Source organism: Schistocerca piceifrons, chromosome 5 (assembly GCF_021461385.2).
Source record: "Schistocerca piceifrons isolate TAMUIC-IGC-003096 chromosome 5, iqSchPice1.1, whole genome shotgun sequence".
Lineage (NCBI taxonomy): Eukaryota > Metazoa > Arthropoda > Insecta > Orthoptera > Acrididae > Schistocerca > Schistocerca piceifrons.
The window spans coordinates 664,525,151-664,542,443 of NC_060142.1; the positions used below are offsets into that span (position 1 = coordinate 664,525,151).

Below are 17,293 nucleotides of genomic sequence, written 5' to 3' on the forward strand. Positions count from 1 at the left end.
TCAAAACAGTCTTTCATTGATGTCATGCAGAGTAATGATACAAACAGTGAAGGTGAGGTACCTGTGAGCCTGGAGAATGAAGGTGAAACTTTTTCAAGTTTGTTTGGGACCAGATTGATGATCACTTTGATAAAGGTGCATTCTGCAATAAGTTAGCTGTGCTCAGTCAGAATTTGTATCCTAATTGGGGGAATGAAGTAAAAGAGGATCTTCGCAGGAAGTGTAATTTTGACAGTAATGTGTTTTGTGTTACTTCTGTAACAAGTGATGTTAGGTGTGCCATGGAATCTGTTCACTGTGTTCAATCTTTACCTGACAATGAGAATAATCAAAGTAATGTTATGATACCTGTAAAGTTGATGAAACCTTGTGAAGACAAAGTGGATGGAACATTTGACGAAGTTGAAAGTGATCTTTTGTATGAAGTGTCCGGCAACGATGATTCAGGTTTTGGGTATCCTTACATTAAAATTAAGATTGATCAGTTGGAAAGCAACTGTTTGATTGACACAGGTGGCCCAATTTCTGATATATCTGAATAATTTAGAGACAAGATCAAGTATAGTAAAAATTTCGTGGAAATGTCCACTGTAAGTGTAAAGATAAGAGGAGCTACAGGTAAGCAGAGGAGATTGGTAAAATCTCAAGTGATTTTAACTTTTAGTATGGAAGATAAGACTTTTGAACATGGATGCTTAGTGATCCCTAGTCTGGAAGAAAATATAATTCTTGGTATGGATTGGATAGTGAAAATTGAAGCTTGTTTTGACTGGAATGCTAAAGAATTGTTTATTTTGCAACCTAAAAGTAACACTTACGTGAAAACTAATTTCTGTATTTTAAACTGTGTGGACAAGTTGCAACTATTTGCAGAACATTGTGAACCAAGTTGAGTACCAGATGTTTTATAACGATATAAATTTTGATTAGACTGAGGATCAGGATTTTGAAAGTGTAGTAGATTCTAAAGTGAGGGAACCTAAAACTCTTACTGACCAACAAAAGGAACAACTTAGGAATTTGTTATTGAAATTTAGAAATGTGTTCAGTGAAAGACCATGGTAAATGAAAGGTTATCAGTGTATGCTTTACCTTAGAGACCATCAACCTTTGTTTCTCAAGACATACATAGTATACCATTTTCAAAAAGAAAAGATGAGGAGAAAGAAATTCAGAAAATGGAAAGATAGGGAGTAATTGAGAGAAGTAGGATTGCTTACAATAATCCTTTAGTTGTGGTAAGTAAGAGAAATGGTGGAGTGAGAATAGTTTTGGACTATAGACAAATTATAAGCAAGAAGAACTCTCTTTGTTGTAATCAGAAATTTGTCAGATGCTATGTATTTCCTTCTATACCTTTTGCAGTTTTTTTGTAAGGTACCCTATATTTATATTCACAGCAAAATGATGATCATACAACCTAAAATTTTCTTCTAATTTTGGAATTTAACTTTGAAAATCTATATTCCATCCTTTTGCATCATTTTGTACACCATTTGGCAAACCTTATAGTAGGTCACAAAATATTGTAAACACATTGTTTCCATATTATATGAGGGGGATGCTGTGGCAGGACATCCTCCCCTAGCATTATTTTTCCTCAACAGTAGTCGATACCAGTATTATTCTTTTCGAATTTTGGACAGCTCAGTATTGTCTCGGTTGCTTTTCTGAAAACTTTCATATAAATATATACACAGTATGTTATATTTCAAGCTAAAATTTATGAAAAGGAATTACTTTATAAAATATTTTGGTTTCGATGCTACAATCGATAAGTACTAGTTCTGAATGAACAATTAAAATTCTTTTTTGGAAACATTTGAAATTATAAATTATTTGCATACTTAAAGTTTCTATTATTAAATACACTATTCTGTATTGTTTATTATGTTTATCTCAGGATTCATTTATGAAATAATAATATAAATTAGTAATGTAACGAAAAGTAGTAGGAACTCTCTTGTTAGGAAATATTGTAAATCCATTTGGAAAATAGTTATTTCCACAGAGTGAGAGAGTCATAAGCTTGCCTCTGATGTGATCGCACGTATTTTTATATAATAGGTGCGAACAATGTAATTTCGGCTTTGTTAATGTGAAACTTCAAAATACTGTATGATATACTAAAAAGTGAGAAAATCAGTCGAAAATATAGTTATCTAAAACATCCTGCAACAACACTATTCCAATTTATTTAGTTCAAACCAATCATGAGGACCTGATGTTAGATTTTCAGCTTCAAGAAACAGACCGCTAGGCAAGAAGAACTGGAGCCATCTCAACATGACAAGCTAAGTAAACTTGAAAGTTTATTGTAATCTTCACTCCTCTCAAATCTTCACAAAAAATTTTGCTTATTAATTACTTGGATTGGGCGTTGTTTAATGTGGATGTGGACAATAGACAGAAGAAAGAGGGTGGGAGATAACAATCTCCTGCAGCTCAAGTCACACGATTTTGGGACAATGTTTTTTAGCCCTATATCGCTTAGCATATTTTGAATGTTACTACACACATCAAAAATAATTTTCCATCACCTCGCTTCCGAGAGTTCTGGAACCTGTACAGAAAATTGGAATAGAGATCAACATAATAATCATTTCTGCCCTTTTCATTGCTTATGACAACCACACATTGCATGTTATACCACCATACAGTGAGACCTTCAGAGGTGGTGGTCCAGACCGCTATACACACCAGTACCTCTAATACCCAAGAGCACATCGTCTTGCATTTTGCATGCTTATATTCATCATGGCATATTATCCACAAGTTCATCAAGACACTGTTGGTCCAGATTCTCCCACTCCTCAACGGCGATTCAGTGTAGATCTCTCAGAGAGGTTGGTGGGTCACGTCGTCCATAAGCAGCCCTTTTCAATCTATCCCAGGCATGTTCGATAGGGTTCATGTCTGGAGAACATGCTCGCCACTAAAGTCGAACGATGTTGTTATCCTGAAGAACATCATTCATAAGATGTGCAAGATTGGGGCACGAATTGTCATCCATGAAGACGAATGCCTCGCCAATATGCTGCTGATATGGTTGCACTATCGGTCAGAGGATGGCATTCACATATCGTACAACCATTACGGCGCATTCCATGATCACCTGCGGTGTATGAGGGCCCCACATAACACCATCCCAAAACAGTAAATAACTTCATTTTACTGCACTCAGTGGATAGTGTGTCTAAGGCGTACAGCCTGATCGGGTTACCTCCAAACACATCTATGACGATTGTCTGGTTGAAGGCATATGCGAGACTCGGCGGTGAAGAGAACGTGACGCCAATCCTGAGCGGTCCATTTGGCATGTTGTTGGGCCCACTTGTACTGTGCTGCATGGTATTGTGGTTACAATGATGGATATCGCCATGGGCGTCGGGAGTGAGGTTCTGCATCATACAGCCTATTGCACACAGCTTGAGTCGTAACACGACGTCCTGTGGCTGCACAAAAATCATTATTCACCATGGTGGTGTTGCTGTTAGGGATCCTCTGAACCATAATCCGTAGGTAGTAGTCATCCACTGCAGTAGTAGCCCTTGGGCGGCCTGAGTGAGGCTTGTCATCGACAGTTCCTGTCTCTCTGTAACTCCTCCATGGCTGAACAACTTGATTTGGTTCACTCCGAGACACCTGGACACTTCCATTGTTGAGAGCCCTTCCTGGCACAAAGTAACAATGCAGACACAATTGAACTGTGGTATTGACCGTCTAGGCATGATTGAACTACATACAACATGAGCCATGTACCTCCTTCCTGGTGGAATGACTGGAACTGAGCAGTTGTCAGATCCACTCCATCTAATAGGCGCTACTCATGCATGGTTGTTTACATCTATGGGCAGGTTTAGTGACATCTCTGAACAGTCAAAGGGACTGCGTATGTGATACGATATCCACAGTCAACGTCTATCTTCAGGAGTTCTGGGAACTGGGATGATGTAAAAATTTTTTGATTTGTGTACTTCACTGCTACAGACACATCACCTACAGAAGTACCGTGAAGTGTTATATACACATTTTACCAACATTTTAACAATTTGATATCAGGAACTGAAGTTGGCTTAAAGATGTGAAGAGCATTGGTACTGTGCTTTTTCGCCACTGTATTGTAGTTAAGATTCCACTTTATTTAAATTTTTCGGAAATGGAGTAAGAAGTGACAGACAACGATATGTTTTTTACCTTTTCTATTGTACTTGGTAATATTGTCGAATCCATGTTATTATTAATTATGTTTCGATGACACTGTATACAATGCTGATGTCTCATGAAAAACAACGCATTTGGAACTATGAAATTGTTACAGTAAATACGGTAAGCAATTTGAACCACATGCTTGGCCATTATGATATTCAAATTTTATTTATTTACCTTTCTGCTTATTTAGACAAGTAAAATATCTGTAACTTTGTCACCTCATCAGATAAGTAAAAGTGTACACTACAGACAAAAAATAAAAAATACTTCCTCAATATTCGAATTTTGGAGTAATGAAGCAGTGATAGCCAACAATATTTCTTTTACATTTTCTATTGCACTGATCCATATTGTCCAATCTGTTCTAATTAATTAAATTACAGTGGCAATTTATAGGAAACTATCTACTGCAGAAACTGAAGGAAATTAATCAGACTGTCATGCATATTTTTTTCTGCATATTAACGTAGCACCAATATGTATACACTGACTGGCAGTTTATTCAAACACACTTGCAAATTTATCTAGCACGTGTCCCGTAAACACTGGTGCATAAAACTGCAGAAATTATCTCTATAGAACAAGACTATATTACAGTGCCTCGATATTTTTCATCATATAAAGTGCCTTAGATCAATAACACATTTACAATTATAGAATCATCTGATTGTACCTGACATGTTAAGTGACAATAAAATTTCTATTACTATTTATTACCAATTCTATGTCATTCACCAGCCATGGCTGGACAGAGAGTGTCAAGATACAACATTATCAAAATACATGAATACAGTTCTACTGTGATAGTAATTTAATACTGCAAGACATATTTAAGTTATAAATAAGACTACAATAATATCACAACAATAAAATAGATACAAGTATATAATGAAATTAAATATAATGGTTGCTGTTGGAGTCATGGAACTGAGCTGCAGCTCAAGTAAACACTATGCTATTACTAGAGAAGAATTCTTCAATATTGTAGAAGAGTTGCTCTTTTAGCTTAAACAAAATAGTAGTTTTAAACTGCTCCCATGGTAAAGACTGAATGTCATCAGGTAGAGCATTAAACAATTTTAGGGCCACCATTGGGAAGCTGTTTTGTGTCTTTGCTAATCGACACCTTGGCATGTCGATACTGTCTTTGTTGCGAGTGCTGTGTTTGTGAACTTCATTTCTCTTTCTGTAGATATCATGGTTTCTCTTTATGTGGAAGAGGCAGTTCAATATATACTGGCTGTAAACAGTCAGAACTCCTAATCTGGTGAAAATTGGTTTACATTGGTCGGTTTTTTTTGTTTTTTTTTTTGTTTTTTTTTTTGCTTGAAGTAATGATCCTCATTGCTTTCTTTTGCAGTAAAAGCACATTCTTGCAGCCTGCAGAATGGCCCCAAAACAACAGCCCATAACTGATGTGGCTGTGGAATATTGCATAGTACACAGTTGGCAGGTACTGTTCTGGTAGTATACTTTTCATTTTCCTCAAGAGGTACAAGACCCGTGAAAGTTTGGAACATACATGTTTGATGTGCTGTTGCCAGGTTAATTTGGTATCGATGAGAAAGCCCAGAAGTTTAACATCTGCTGCATTACCCAGTGCTCCAGTATTGCTGAGGCTGCATATCATCCTCTGCGTTTTTTCTTCATTAATTTTCATTTTGTTCATGATAAAGCAGGCCTTAGCTTCATTGAAGAAGACTTCTGCTTGTTGGACTGCCTGTACAACATTCTCTCCTTTTGAGAACAAGGTTGTATCATTCGCAAACTACAAAGTGTGCCCATTGGAGCCTATGTCATTTACGAAGATAAGGAACAGCAGCAATCCTATTACCGATCCCTGTGGCACACCATGCTGTAGCTTCTTCTTACCTGGATCAGCTCCTTACACTGAGACACTCTGTCGTCTGTTTCTCAGATAGGATTCATGTGTTTGCAGGACAGATCTACTTATAGCATATGTTTTTAGCTATCTGGGCGGGGCCTTATGTCGGATGCAGTCAAATGCCTTACTAGGTTCACAGAGTACTAGTGCTATAGACTCTTTGTCTTCAAAACCCTGACTTATGTTTGTAACCACGTCAAGTACGGCTGCTGTTGTTGACCTGCCCTTCCGAAAGCCATGTTGAACATCATAAAAGAGACTATTTCCTTCAAAGTAATTTAATAGTTGTTCTTTCATTATCGACTCCATCACCTTCGCTAGTACTGGTGTTATAGATACGGGTCTGTAGCTTGACACTTCATGCGGACTGCCTTTCTTGTAAACAGGTACTGTGTGTGCTACTTTCAGGAAGTCTGGAAATTCCCCAGCATGGAGGCTTTTATTTATTACTACTGTTAATGGCTGTGGAATTTCACTGACTATAGTTTTTAACGTAATACATGACATGCCGTAAATATCAGGGCTCCCTGAAGTTTTATAGCTTTTTACAACTTTTATTATTTCTTTTGAATACACCCTCTTCCACATAACCATGCTGTATTTATTCTCAAATTTCACAGCAGCTGCAGGATCTACTCCAAAGTTTTCCACTATTTTTGTAAAATAGTCATTAAACTCATCGTGACTGCAAGAATTAGAGCAAGAGGTGGGCTTTTTCCTGTGCTCGTTAACCAGATCCCATGCTGCTTTACAAGGGCTGTGAGCTTCTTCAATAAATCTGGCATTGCTTTCCTTCTTTGCTTTGTCTTCTTCCTTTCTGTAGATCCTTTTGGTCTGTAAATAACTAGAGTACAGTCTATACTTAATATCTAAATCTTTAGCAGCTTTGACCTTATCATTTAATACTTGGACAATACATTTTATTTTGGCTAGTCTAGGAGTATACCACCTCTTTACTTTGTTTGTTTTTTGTCTACATTTTGATCTGGTATTTTAATATCTATTGGGTTTTAATGGAAAATTTTCATCAAATTTTACTTCAAGGGTCTGGGACATGTGATTCAATGCAGGATTTGGTGGCAATTCATCAATAATTTGGTGACAATCTATAGAAGACACTGCAGTTTTGAAATCATCTAAACTTTTCTTTGTAATAACTCTATTTCTGAATACATAATTTGAATTCCAGCTGGGAATTTGTTGTGTACTTACTGAGTTTGTCCATAATTTCATGATTACTACATGGTGATCTGCTAGTATAGGGTCCACCACACTTACTTTGTAGACCCAACTATTTAGGTTTGTCACAATTGTGTCAAGACAAATGGTCCTCTTGTTGGTAGAGAGTTTCCTACGAATAGCCCATAGCTCCTTACTAAGTTCATGAAAGCTCTTTCTTTATCATTACCTTCTCCAATATGAATGTTGAAGTCTCTACATAAAGCAATTTTCGTCCTTAAGTGCACTAGGTGACACAGACAGCTTTCCAACTGGTTGAGAAAATTTTCAAAATTTCAATCTGGGGAACGGTACACAGAAACAACATTTAAGTTGGCATCTGACAGTCCCAAATCAACTAATTCTAGGTCTAGATCTACACAAATATTACTTAAGTCAATTTTATTGGCACTGAGTTTACTATTTACATACACAGCCACACCACCATGGATAGTAGTTTCTCTACACCATGCATTCACCATTTCTAAATATCCAATGTTTCTGTAGTATTCTGTTTCTGGTTGGGCTAGCCAGTGTTCACATATACATAATACATCAGGTCTCACTTCATCAACAAACAGTGATAATGTACCTAGTTTTGTTCTGGGGCACTGTTCATTTACACTTGCTATAACTAAGACAGCATTTTCTTTAATGATATTATTTCCTTTTTCACTGGAATGTTCTTGGTCTTGGGAGTTTATCACACTGGTGCACTGGGCATCCTCTGGAAAGAAAAACGTTTTATCACAATGTTCTACCATATATTGTTGTCCATTATTTTACCTTTTAGGTAGAAATCAACACCAATTTCAAAGTCATTGTTTATTCCCCTTGTTTCCAGTTTTTCAACTGTAAAATTGTTGTGATTTGGGAAAGTATTCTGTAAGACGTTGGTTACAGTTTCAGCTGTGGTGCCACCTCTTAGTTTGATTAGGTGGAACCAGGGTTCTTTCTCGCCATACAGCATTCCTTTTTCATCGCCAATACCTATTATGGCTTTATTTCTGTTTTTAGTACTGGCATTCACAAACGTTTGTATATAGGGCCTCAAACACTGTTCACCAGATTTTCCATTTTGTAGCACAGTCGTGTAAGATGTTTTGTTTTCTTTTTCTGTTTCTTCAGTGGTCTTGGCCAGTTCATTTTCCTGTTTCGCTACTGTCGAATTTCTTCTGCCTCCTCGCTTGTTTTTCACTTCTTGCCAGTCTTTATGGATGCCTTCCGAAGAGTTTTCTTCCATCAGATTGTTTAAATCTGTATTTGGTTTGTTTTTAATGTGGGGTTGAGTTTCACTAACACACTCATTGCCACTCTAGCAATGTTTGGCTCTTCAACGTTATTTCTCGTTGGTAAATTACCACTTGATGAATTTTCAGGCTTTTTGCTGCTGTTGTGATTGGTGATGGTGGTAGGTGCTGCTTCTCTAACACACTCCAGACCTGTATTTTAAGTTTGCCTCATATCAGCGATGTTTACCTCTTTATTTCCGGCTATAATACATGAAATGTTGTTTTCTACATCTTCTGCACATTGTATTGCTGTGTTTCTCGATTATTGAGATGCTTCTTCACTTTGTGGTACCAAAATTTCTAACTTAACGAGTTTGTGGGATTCACAGTGTCTAGTTTTTCTTTTATTTGTTTGTTATCACTGGTAAGTTTTTTCACAATTTGTGTAAGATTACTCACTGATGCAACTAGATCAACACTGCATTGCTGCTCAGAGTACAAGATTTGTTCATGTTTCGCTGTATTAATGTCTTCTGAGATTTCGTCAGCTAACCTCACTTCGCAGTTGTCACAAACGTATTTCAAGCGACCTTTTGAGCACTTTAGAATGCAATCTTCGTTGTTGGTGAGCCACACACATTCCGTGTAAAACGATTCTCCACACCACAGTACACACGAAACACTAAATTCCTTATTTTTAACTTTTTCCTCGCACTTAGCACAAAGCATGCTTTCACTGGACGCCGTCTATTCGATTCCATGTATTGTACATACCTATGAAGAGTAAGTGTCCCTCCTTTCATATACTTCTCTTTAGGTAGCAACGACAATACTACACCATAGTTGTTACTACGACTCAAACGTGCAGAAACATACACAAAAGAAGGCGAACACGTGTAATATTCAAGGTTCGCCGTTACCGCAAGTGGTAGACAAGCAGCGTCATCCCAAAATCATGTCACTAGGCAGGTTTAATGTCGACAACACGCGCAGTAGCATAGCCAAATGGGCTATGGCAGCAAGCAACACTTATTCCATAGATTTATATAACACAGTATATTCCACAGTCTAACATAACAATTATGTTAGACTGTGGTATATTCTATGAAAGACCATGTAGTTTGCTTGCCATCTTTGCTTTCATGTACACACCAAGGGAAGTTCTTTGATATTGCACAGATGTGCATCACGTCGGCAAGATATGTTGACGGAGGTGTTGTGATATTGGTTTGTTTGGAAAGAAGCATAAGAGTTTATATGGTACAGTGTTACCCTGTAAAGTTTGTGTAGTTTTACAGGTGATATCCGAAACAGATATCACACTATTTCATCGTTGCGTTTTTTTGTTTCGTTAGATGTGATTAAGATGCTGGAAATGCGCCGTGATTGGGAGTGAATTACTTCGGTGTTCATAGACATAATCGTATTTGTGTTGGATACATCCTGTAAATGAGAGATGAATGTGGGTGATGTGGATATGAATGGAGAAGCTGATGATAATGACACTGACAGCACAGACTGCATAACAAGTACTCCTATACATCATGATCGAAGTAAACACTGCATGGCCTCAGGCGGAGGTGCTCGTCCGAAGAACAGACATTTGGTTAATCATTTAGCAAATGGTATTTCCAGTCATGTAATTGATGGTGCTGTAGCTGTGAATAACAATTTACCTGTGGATGCTGTTAGTGAAGCAACAAGCAGCAAGACAGAAGTCAATTTGGGCGTTACCGTAAACAAGGTTCTCAATGGTTTGAACTCAAACCAAGCAGAAAACTCATTACCTCTCTGCGTAGAATCATATTTGGGGACTGCCAACGTTAATAACTCTGTTTCATCGTGTTCGCGTCCACTCCAGAACGGGACGGGCAAAAATTCCATGCGTCATAGAGAAAGGAGCGGAGTTGTAAGTAAAAGGTGGAATGACGATGAAAGTTCTAGTGATACGGGAAATGAAGGTGAAGATGTGTTGTCTGCGGACGAGTGTTGTTTTTACACCTACAAGGGCGATCAGTTAGCAGATTTACCGAGCTCGTTCTTCAGGCTCGATGTCGTTGGTAACGGCGAACAATGTGTAGGAGAAAATTCCCCAAGAACCAGTGGAAACGGAGAAATTAATGAAAATGTTCATCCTCACAGTGGAAGCTCCTCACCAGATATGGATTTTTTGGAAATGGATTTTGATCCCGGACATTCTTGCGATCAGAACTCAGACGATGATTCTGATGTATGTGAGTTAAGGGAAGAAGAGTCTTGCCATGAAACTGCCACAACTGAAAGGGTATTTGAGGTAGCTTCAGATTTGGTGGAAGATGAGGTAGGAGACACTCAGGAACAATGTCCCTGTAATCATAGTGAATTAGTGCCATCTTCGGAAAATGGTGCAGTTGCACTAGTACCAACACCACTTACTCCTGAAGGAAATAATGTATCAGAATCTCACAATATAATTTCTCTCCCTCAAAAAATGCCAACGAATTTGCAATCATTGTTTCTTCCTCGCAGCCGTAGCAGTGAAGTTTTTCCAAGCACTAGTACTGCTAGTGTTGTCTGTTGGCCGGCAAGAGACACTCGAGGTCATCATTGTAGTGGTGCAGATCTGTGTTCTCCGGGTGAAACCGATGTGTGTTGCAGTGACTGTCCAGTTGACCATGCAGGTTTGTGGAATGAATCCCACTCCAGGTTGCAGTGTGAGCAATTGCCAGATACCAGGAAGCATAGCCTCCATACTTCTCTTTATCACAGCATAATGGCGAAGAGGTTGCTTCTGAGTATTCACCCAGATGTTGAAGAAGGCAGTTCAGTAAGTATTTATTTTTGTTTCTTCAGATATGATGAATAATCCTGTAACACTTTTAATCATTAATCTCGCAGGCACACCTAGGCGAGTTCATTTTAGTTTTTTGTGTTTTATTACCCTTTGAACAATATAACATATACTAGGTAGTGTGGTCTGTGTTTCTTATTGATGAGATTTTTTTAAGTTGGTTGATTGTATGGGGGGGGGGGGCAATTTGATTTATGATCCCTGTTTTATTTGTGGGACATATTAAATTTGATCTTTACAACGTCTTTATCCATTGATTTTTTTTTGTCAGTTGTGATGCTTTATTTCCAGTAGGTGTAACCACATAAGGAAAAGCAACACAAATTCATCTTCATCAGAAAATATTTCAGATAGAAAATAACATACTGTTTTATCATTGCCTTTATTGATTTAATTTCCCAGTGTGGAGCATTGTTTGCAGTGTGATGTCCATATGTTTAGACTTTCGTCAACAGTACTAAACTTGTGAAGAGGGTGCCAAAAAGTTGTGTTCCTTCTTATCAGGATTTCATCATAACACAATGAAAATACGCAGTTCAGAAAATACATACACATAGAATATTTAAGTTTGCTTTTGTAAGGATTGGACATACGATAAAGCATGAACTTATAAAGGGGCCATCCTGGCTTTTGCCTGAAGTGATTTAAAGTACAGTAATCCAAGTCAGGACACCTGGAAAGAGCAAGCACCATCGTCCTAAATATGAGGACAGTGTCTTAATAGCTGCACTGTCTTATTTGGTTGGTCCCTGTTGTACTATATTCTTTGATTTAGACAAAGGTTGCACCATATAATGTATGATATAATAACATAGTTTTGCACTACATCACTGCACACACTTAGGACACATACTGCTGTCTCTTGGACCACGAACATGTTGTTATGCCCCTTACACTCTCTCCAGTTTACTGAGAAAACTGACTCAGCCTGTAAACTTGTAATTATGTTCGGTTTAACGGAAACGTCCGATTCCACCTGTCTGCTTTTACCAATGATGTCACCAATATCGTGGAAATGACCATTCACAAAAACTCCCATATTGTGAGTATGACGTCGGTATGTAAACATAACAACAAAACACAAAAATAGATCGAAAAACCATCAAACACATATTCCTCCAAAAATATAATGAAACTAACGGGACAAGCAGAGGAAATTGGGGGTTTTTTGGGTGGAGACAAACTAAAAATAAACACACGCTACTAAACCAAATGACAAAAACGATAAAATAAAATGACCACAACCTTCCCAAAATCAACTAGAAACAATATCCACTGGAATCGAACACTTTCCTTGACCTATATAGGTCAACAGAAACTACCGATACCAAATCATAAAACCCAAAACTACAACCACATCCACAGTCATCACTACCTCAAAAAACACAACAAAAACAACAAATTGGAATCTAACACTTCGCTTGACCTGTATAGGTCAACAGCAACTACCGATACCACACTATAAATCTCAGAACTTTTACCACCACCACACTTAATCCTACAAAAAAAATCAAAATTGGAATTAAACATTTCCCGTGGCCTGTTATCCTTACAGCATCTCCACATATAGCCGTCCCTGGTCCGAATGCCGGAATTTTAGTAAGCATAATTTCTTCACGGCACACAGAACAATTCATGACTTCAGCCAACAGGCCAAATAGCTGAAGAAATTTTATTAATATTAAGCAAGAAAGCTTTAGTCACAATTTTTTTAAAAAAAGAATACGTAGAAGGCAAGCCACTATGGGCTGCTCACATGTCTGATGCTATCGTAGCGAGACGTAGATTTTGTCCATGCTGCTGTGTTCTGCTGAAGAATTCCAAGAAAGGCAGTCAACGTCTTCATGTGCAAGTCTTTTTTTATTTTATTTATTTATTTTTATACTGTGTCACATTGTACTTGTGAAGCCTCAATACCAATCCTGCCAGTCAATCTGACAGACCTTGCAGGCTAGTCGGCCACCATAAAAAATGGTGGTCTACCACAAAATTGTGAATGATTTGCCAAATAAATAAGGCCGGAATTTGTTGGTGGATCAAACAACACCAAGGCACTTCCTCTCGGTTTAGAGCAGTTCTCGGCCTTGGAGAATACTCTGGAAGTGTAAGCTGCTGCATTTTCAGTACCTTCCTTAATTTACACAAGAACAGCATCAGTCCCATAACTGCTAGTGTTGGTGTGAAGTTCTAACTCAGCATTCTCAGCATACAATGCTAGGCACAGAGAAGATGTTACTACCACCTGAGGGACAAGGAAAGATTTTTCTTGTGTCTTGTTCCATGAAAATTTGATGTCTACCAGCAGCAGTTCTTGCAAGGGACGTGCCTTGGTACAAAAGTCCTTTATGAATAGCCAGTGGTACCAACACACTCTGAGAAAACTTCTCACTTTGCAAGTCTGCCGAGGAGTTGGAAAACCTGCGACTGCTGTAAAACATCTATGGTCATTAGTCCCCTAGAACTTAAAACTACCTAAACCTAACTAACCTAAGGACATCACACAACACCCAGTCATCACGAGGCAGAGAAAATCCCTGACCCCGCCGGGAATCAAACCCAGGAACCCGGGCGCGGGAAGCAAGAACGCTACCGCACGACCACGAGCTGCGGGCTAGTGGTTAGTAAGGAAAGGGGATAACTGCAACAAGCTGCCATATAACAATACATGCTCAGAATGCTTTTACAGAGAAAATCTCTGGAGTGGGAAGGATTCATTAGGTGCTAAAAGATTTTTATTTCTTGGGCAATGAAGAGGATTTGGGTGGATTCAGGCGGAGTCCTGTAGACTGAACAAAGTTGTTAGACAGCGTAGATATTCCTCAAATGTCTACTGAAAATTGTCAATACCATCCAGATAGCAAAAAACAAAACAAAAAACATCCATTTAAGATGTAGAAACAGATTATCTGTCATACAGTCGAAGATGGGAGGAGCATTAATTGTCAAAATGGCTTAACTTGGAACTCAATGAGACCATCAGGAATAATGTATTGATGACACCCTAGACTGCTTAAAAGGAGCAAGATTTTTCTCAACTGTGGACATACAGACAGGCAAGTGGTAATCTGAGGTCAATGAGGGCAGCCTTTTCTTGGTCAGCCTCATTGACCTCAGATTACCACTTGCCTGTCTGTATGTCCACAGTTGAGAAAAATCTTGCTCCTTTTAAGCAGTCTAGGGTTTCATCAATACACGGCAACGGGTAGATATCATTATTCATAATTTTGTTGAGTTGTCAGTAATTGATGCAGGAATTCCATGTACCATCCTTCTTCTTCACAAGGACGAAGTACTCTCGGAAGGTTCAGTGACGTCCTCCTGCACCACATTGTCCACTTCCTGCTGAATTATGCATCGTTCAGCTGCTGACACCCTGTTTGAACACTGGCTAACTGATAGGTGATCCTAAGTGTTGATCAGTATTTAACCATTGGCCTCTTGGTCTGTCTTTTGTCCACTTCGACTTTCTACAGTATCTGGAAATTGGCACAGAACAGCTAATATTCACTGACATTGTTCCTTGGTCAGGCCATATTCTGTAGACAGTTCGGTTAGGCCATATTCTGTAGACAGTTCAATAGCTCCACTGTTTTTCTGTAGGGGTAGCAGAGCACGATTCTTCATTGATGGCACGGAGTTGCCCACCACGGACTGATTTGGCTGTTCTTATGCGCATGCCTTTAGGGCTGAGTTGTGTCTGCTCATTACAGTTAGTGATCCAAAGTTTTCCTTGATCACTTGTGATGTTAATGATCATCACTGGTATGTAGATTTCTTTTTGAATCTGAGTAATTTTTGCACTCGGCAAAAGATTCACAGTTTAACTGTAGATCTATATTGACTATTGGAACTTGTATCACTGATGACATTGAGATAACAAAGTCTTGAATGATCCACAACTCCCCAAAGCAATCTTTGTTGTGTGTGCTTGTTGGAATAACATCGTCAATCTTGAGTCTGATTTTCCACAGTGTATGGACTGCTTGTAATGCTTGCAAGAAGGCCCATAACAATATTATGAATACATACAGCTAAAACAATGAATTCGAAGAGCTGCGTTTTGTCATTGGTAGTTATTCTTGCAGTACATGTTCCTGTTGGCTGGATGTAATTTTCTTTGTGCGACTTTCGGCACAATCCCTTTTGTATCTCAAAACAAAGTCTTCTTTAGCTGGTGTCTATAAGTATTTGACATTACAGAAAGAGAAGCCCCTAAACTGACCAACACCCAGACAGGTTGGTCATCAATGATATTTCCTGACATCTTGGTGACTGTCATCCATGGAGGATTTTTGTCTGTGGTGAGCTCTTGTCCATAGATGGTCAGCTGACATAGTTTTTCTGGTTTCATTAGTTAAGTGAGTGGAAGCTACCTCCACACAGCAATAGGGAACAGTTGGGGAATGACCTCATCCAAAGTACAGCAATGAGTTTCGTCCCACAGGTCAATGATGATCATCTGCAGTTTTCTAGTGTGAATAGAACTGTTGTGGTGGGGTGATAGTCAATCAGTCAGTCATCTTCTTGCCCTGCAGTAGCATAGGTGTTCAGGGTGTCTACAGAGAAAAAATACTAGTGTGTTATCCTCTGTCCTCCCAACTGTGTGTTCTACTACAGGGTATCGTGAAGGAGTTGGTTGCACCTCTGTTGGTAAAAAGCAGAGTTGTCGTTTGATGGCTACAGCATAAGTTCGAGATGACTGGGTCTGTTCTTTGTGATGCATTTGACTGTTGGCAGAGATTAGTGCTAAAGCTTGATACACCTCTTAACATTTTCTATTACCTCCTAATGTATGGGCTCAATGTTCGGGTCATGGTGGTCTTCCACACCTTATATAGTAACCTCGTTTGGGTGTCTGTCTTACTTCTTTCATCCGAACCTTTTATGTTGTATTTCATTGATGTCCAGACACCGTGAAACGAATTCCTCAGTAGTTGTGACATCCTTTGTCAGAAGAGCTTGGTACATGTTTTCTGTGACTCCTTCCATCAAGTGTGAGATTTGGTCAGCTTCTGTCACATTTGGATTAACTGTGTGATGTAGCACCAAAATATTCTGTATGTAAAACTGTGTCATTTCCCCATGATGTTGGGTAGCACCAAAATATCTGTAGGTAAAACTGTGTCATTTCCCATGATGTTGGGGCCTTTTTCGCAATTGTACTTCCACTCAGCAGACTTTCACCAATCAGCTTCACTTTATCGCAGGTAATGAGCTTCTCTTCTTTTTTCAAAAGAGCTGTACCATTGAAGTAAAAGTACGTATTTACCAACCACATCATGTCATCCCATCTATTATATTTGGCATGTCAGTAGAATCATTTCAGCCATTTTGTCAGGTTCTAATCAGTGTCTGTGGGAAATACTGATGGATCCCTGATATGCTGCTGACCTATTACTGTTCTAGAATCCATTGGTCTGGGAAGTATGTTGTTGTTGTTGTTGTTGTTGTGGTCTTCAGTCCTGAGACTGGTTTGATGCAGCTCTCCATGCTACTCTATCCTGTGCAAGCTTTTTCATCTCCCAGTACCTACTGCAACCTACATCCTTCTGAATCTGCTTAGTGTATTCATCTCTTGGTCTCCCTCTATGATTTTCACCCTCCACGCTGCCCTCCAATACTAAATTGGTGATCCCTTGATGCCTCAGAACATGTCCTACCAACCGATCCCTTCTTCTGGTCAAGCTGTGCTACAAACTTCTCTTCTCCCCAATCCTATTCAATACTTCCTCTGGGAAGAAAATAGCTTTAAAATGACTTACTAGTTGTATTCCAGTTGCTGTCTTTGCAGGCAACAGCTGTTATGTCGCATAATTGGAGCCATAGTGATGTAGAACTTTTGAGGATACCTGGCATCTCCACCAAACAGTGTCACATAATAACCACAGTTGAGTCCGAATTTGAAAGCAGATTCAT

The 17,293-nt window shown here is 38.8% G+C and overlaps 1 protein-coding gene across 2 annotated transcripts in view; it reads left to right on the plus strand.

Moving 5' to 3' along the window:
- The first annotated feature begins 9,745 nt into the window (after positions 1-9,745).
- LOC124798470 overlaps positions 9,746-17,293 on the plus strand; it is an 83,501-nt gene continuing 75,953 nt past the window's right edge. The window contains exons 1-2 of one of the 2 annotated variants that reach the window (XM_047261903.1): positions 9,746-9,807; positions 9,903-11,353. In XM_047261903.1, coding sequence (XP_047117859.1) covers positions 10,004-11,353 — 1,350 coding nt within the window. In that variant the 5' untranslated portion in view covers positions 9,746-9,807; positions 9,903-10,003. Of the gene's footprint in view, positions 11,354-17,293 lie in introns of both variants that reach the window. The other variant, XM_047261902.1, reaches the window with a different exon arrangement.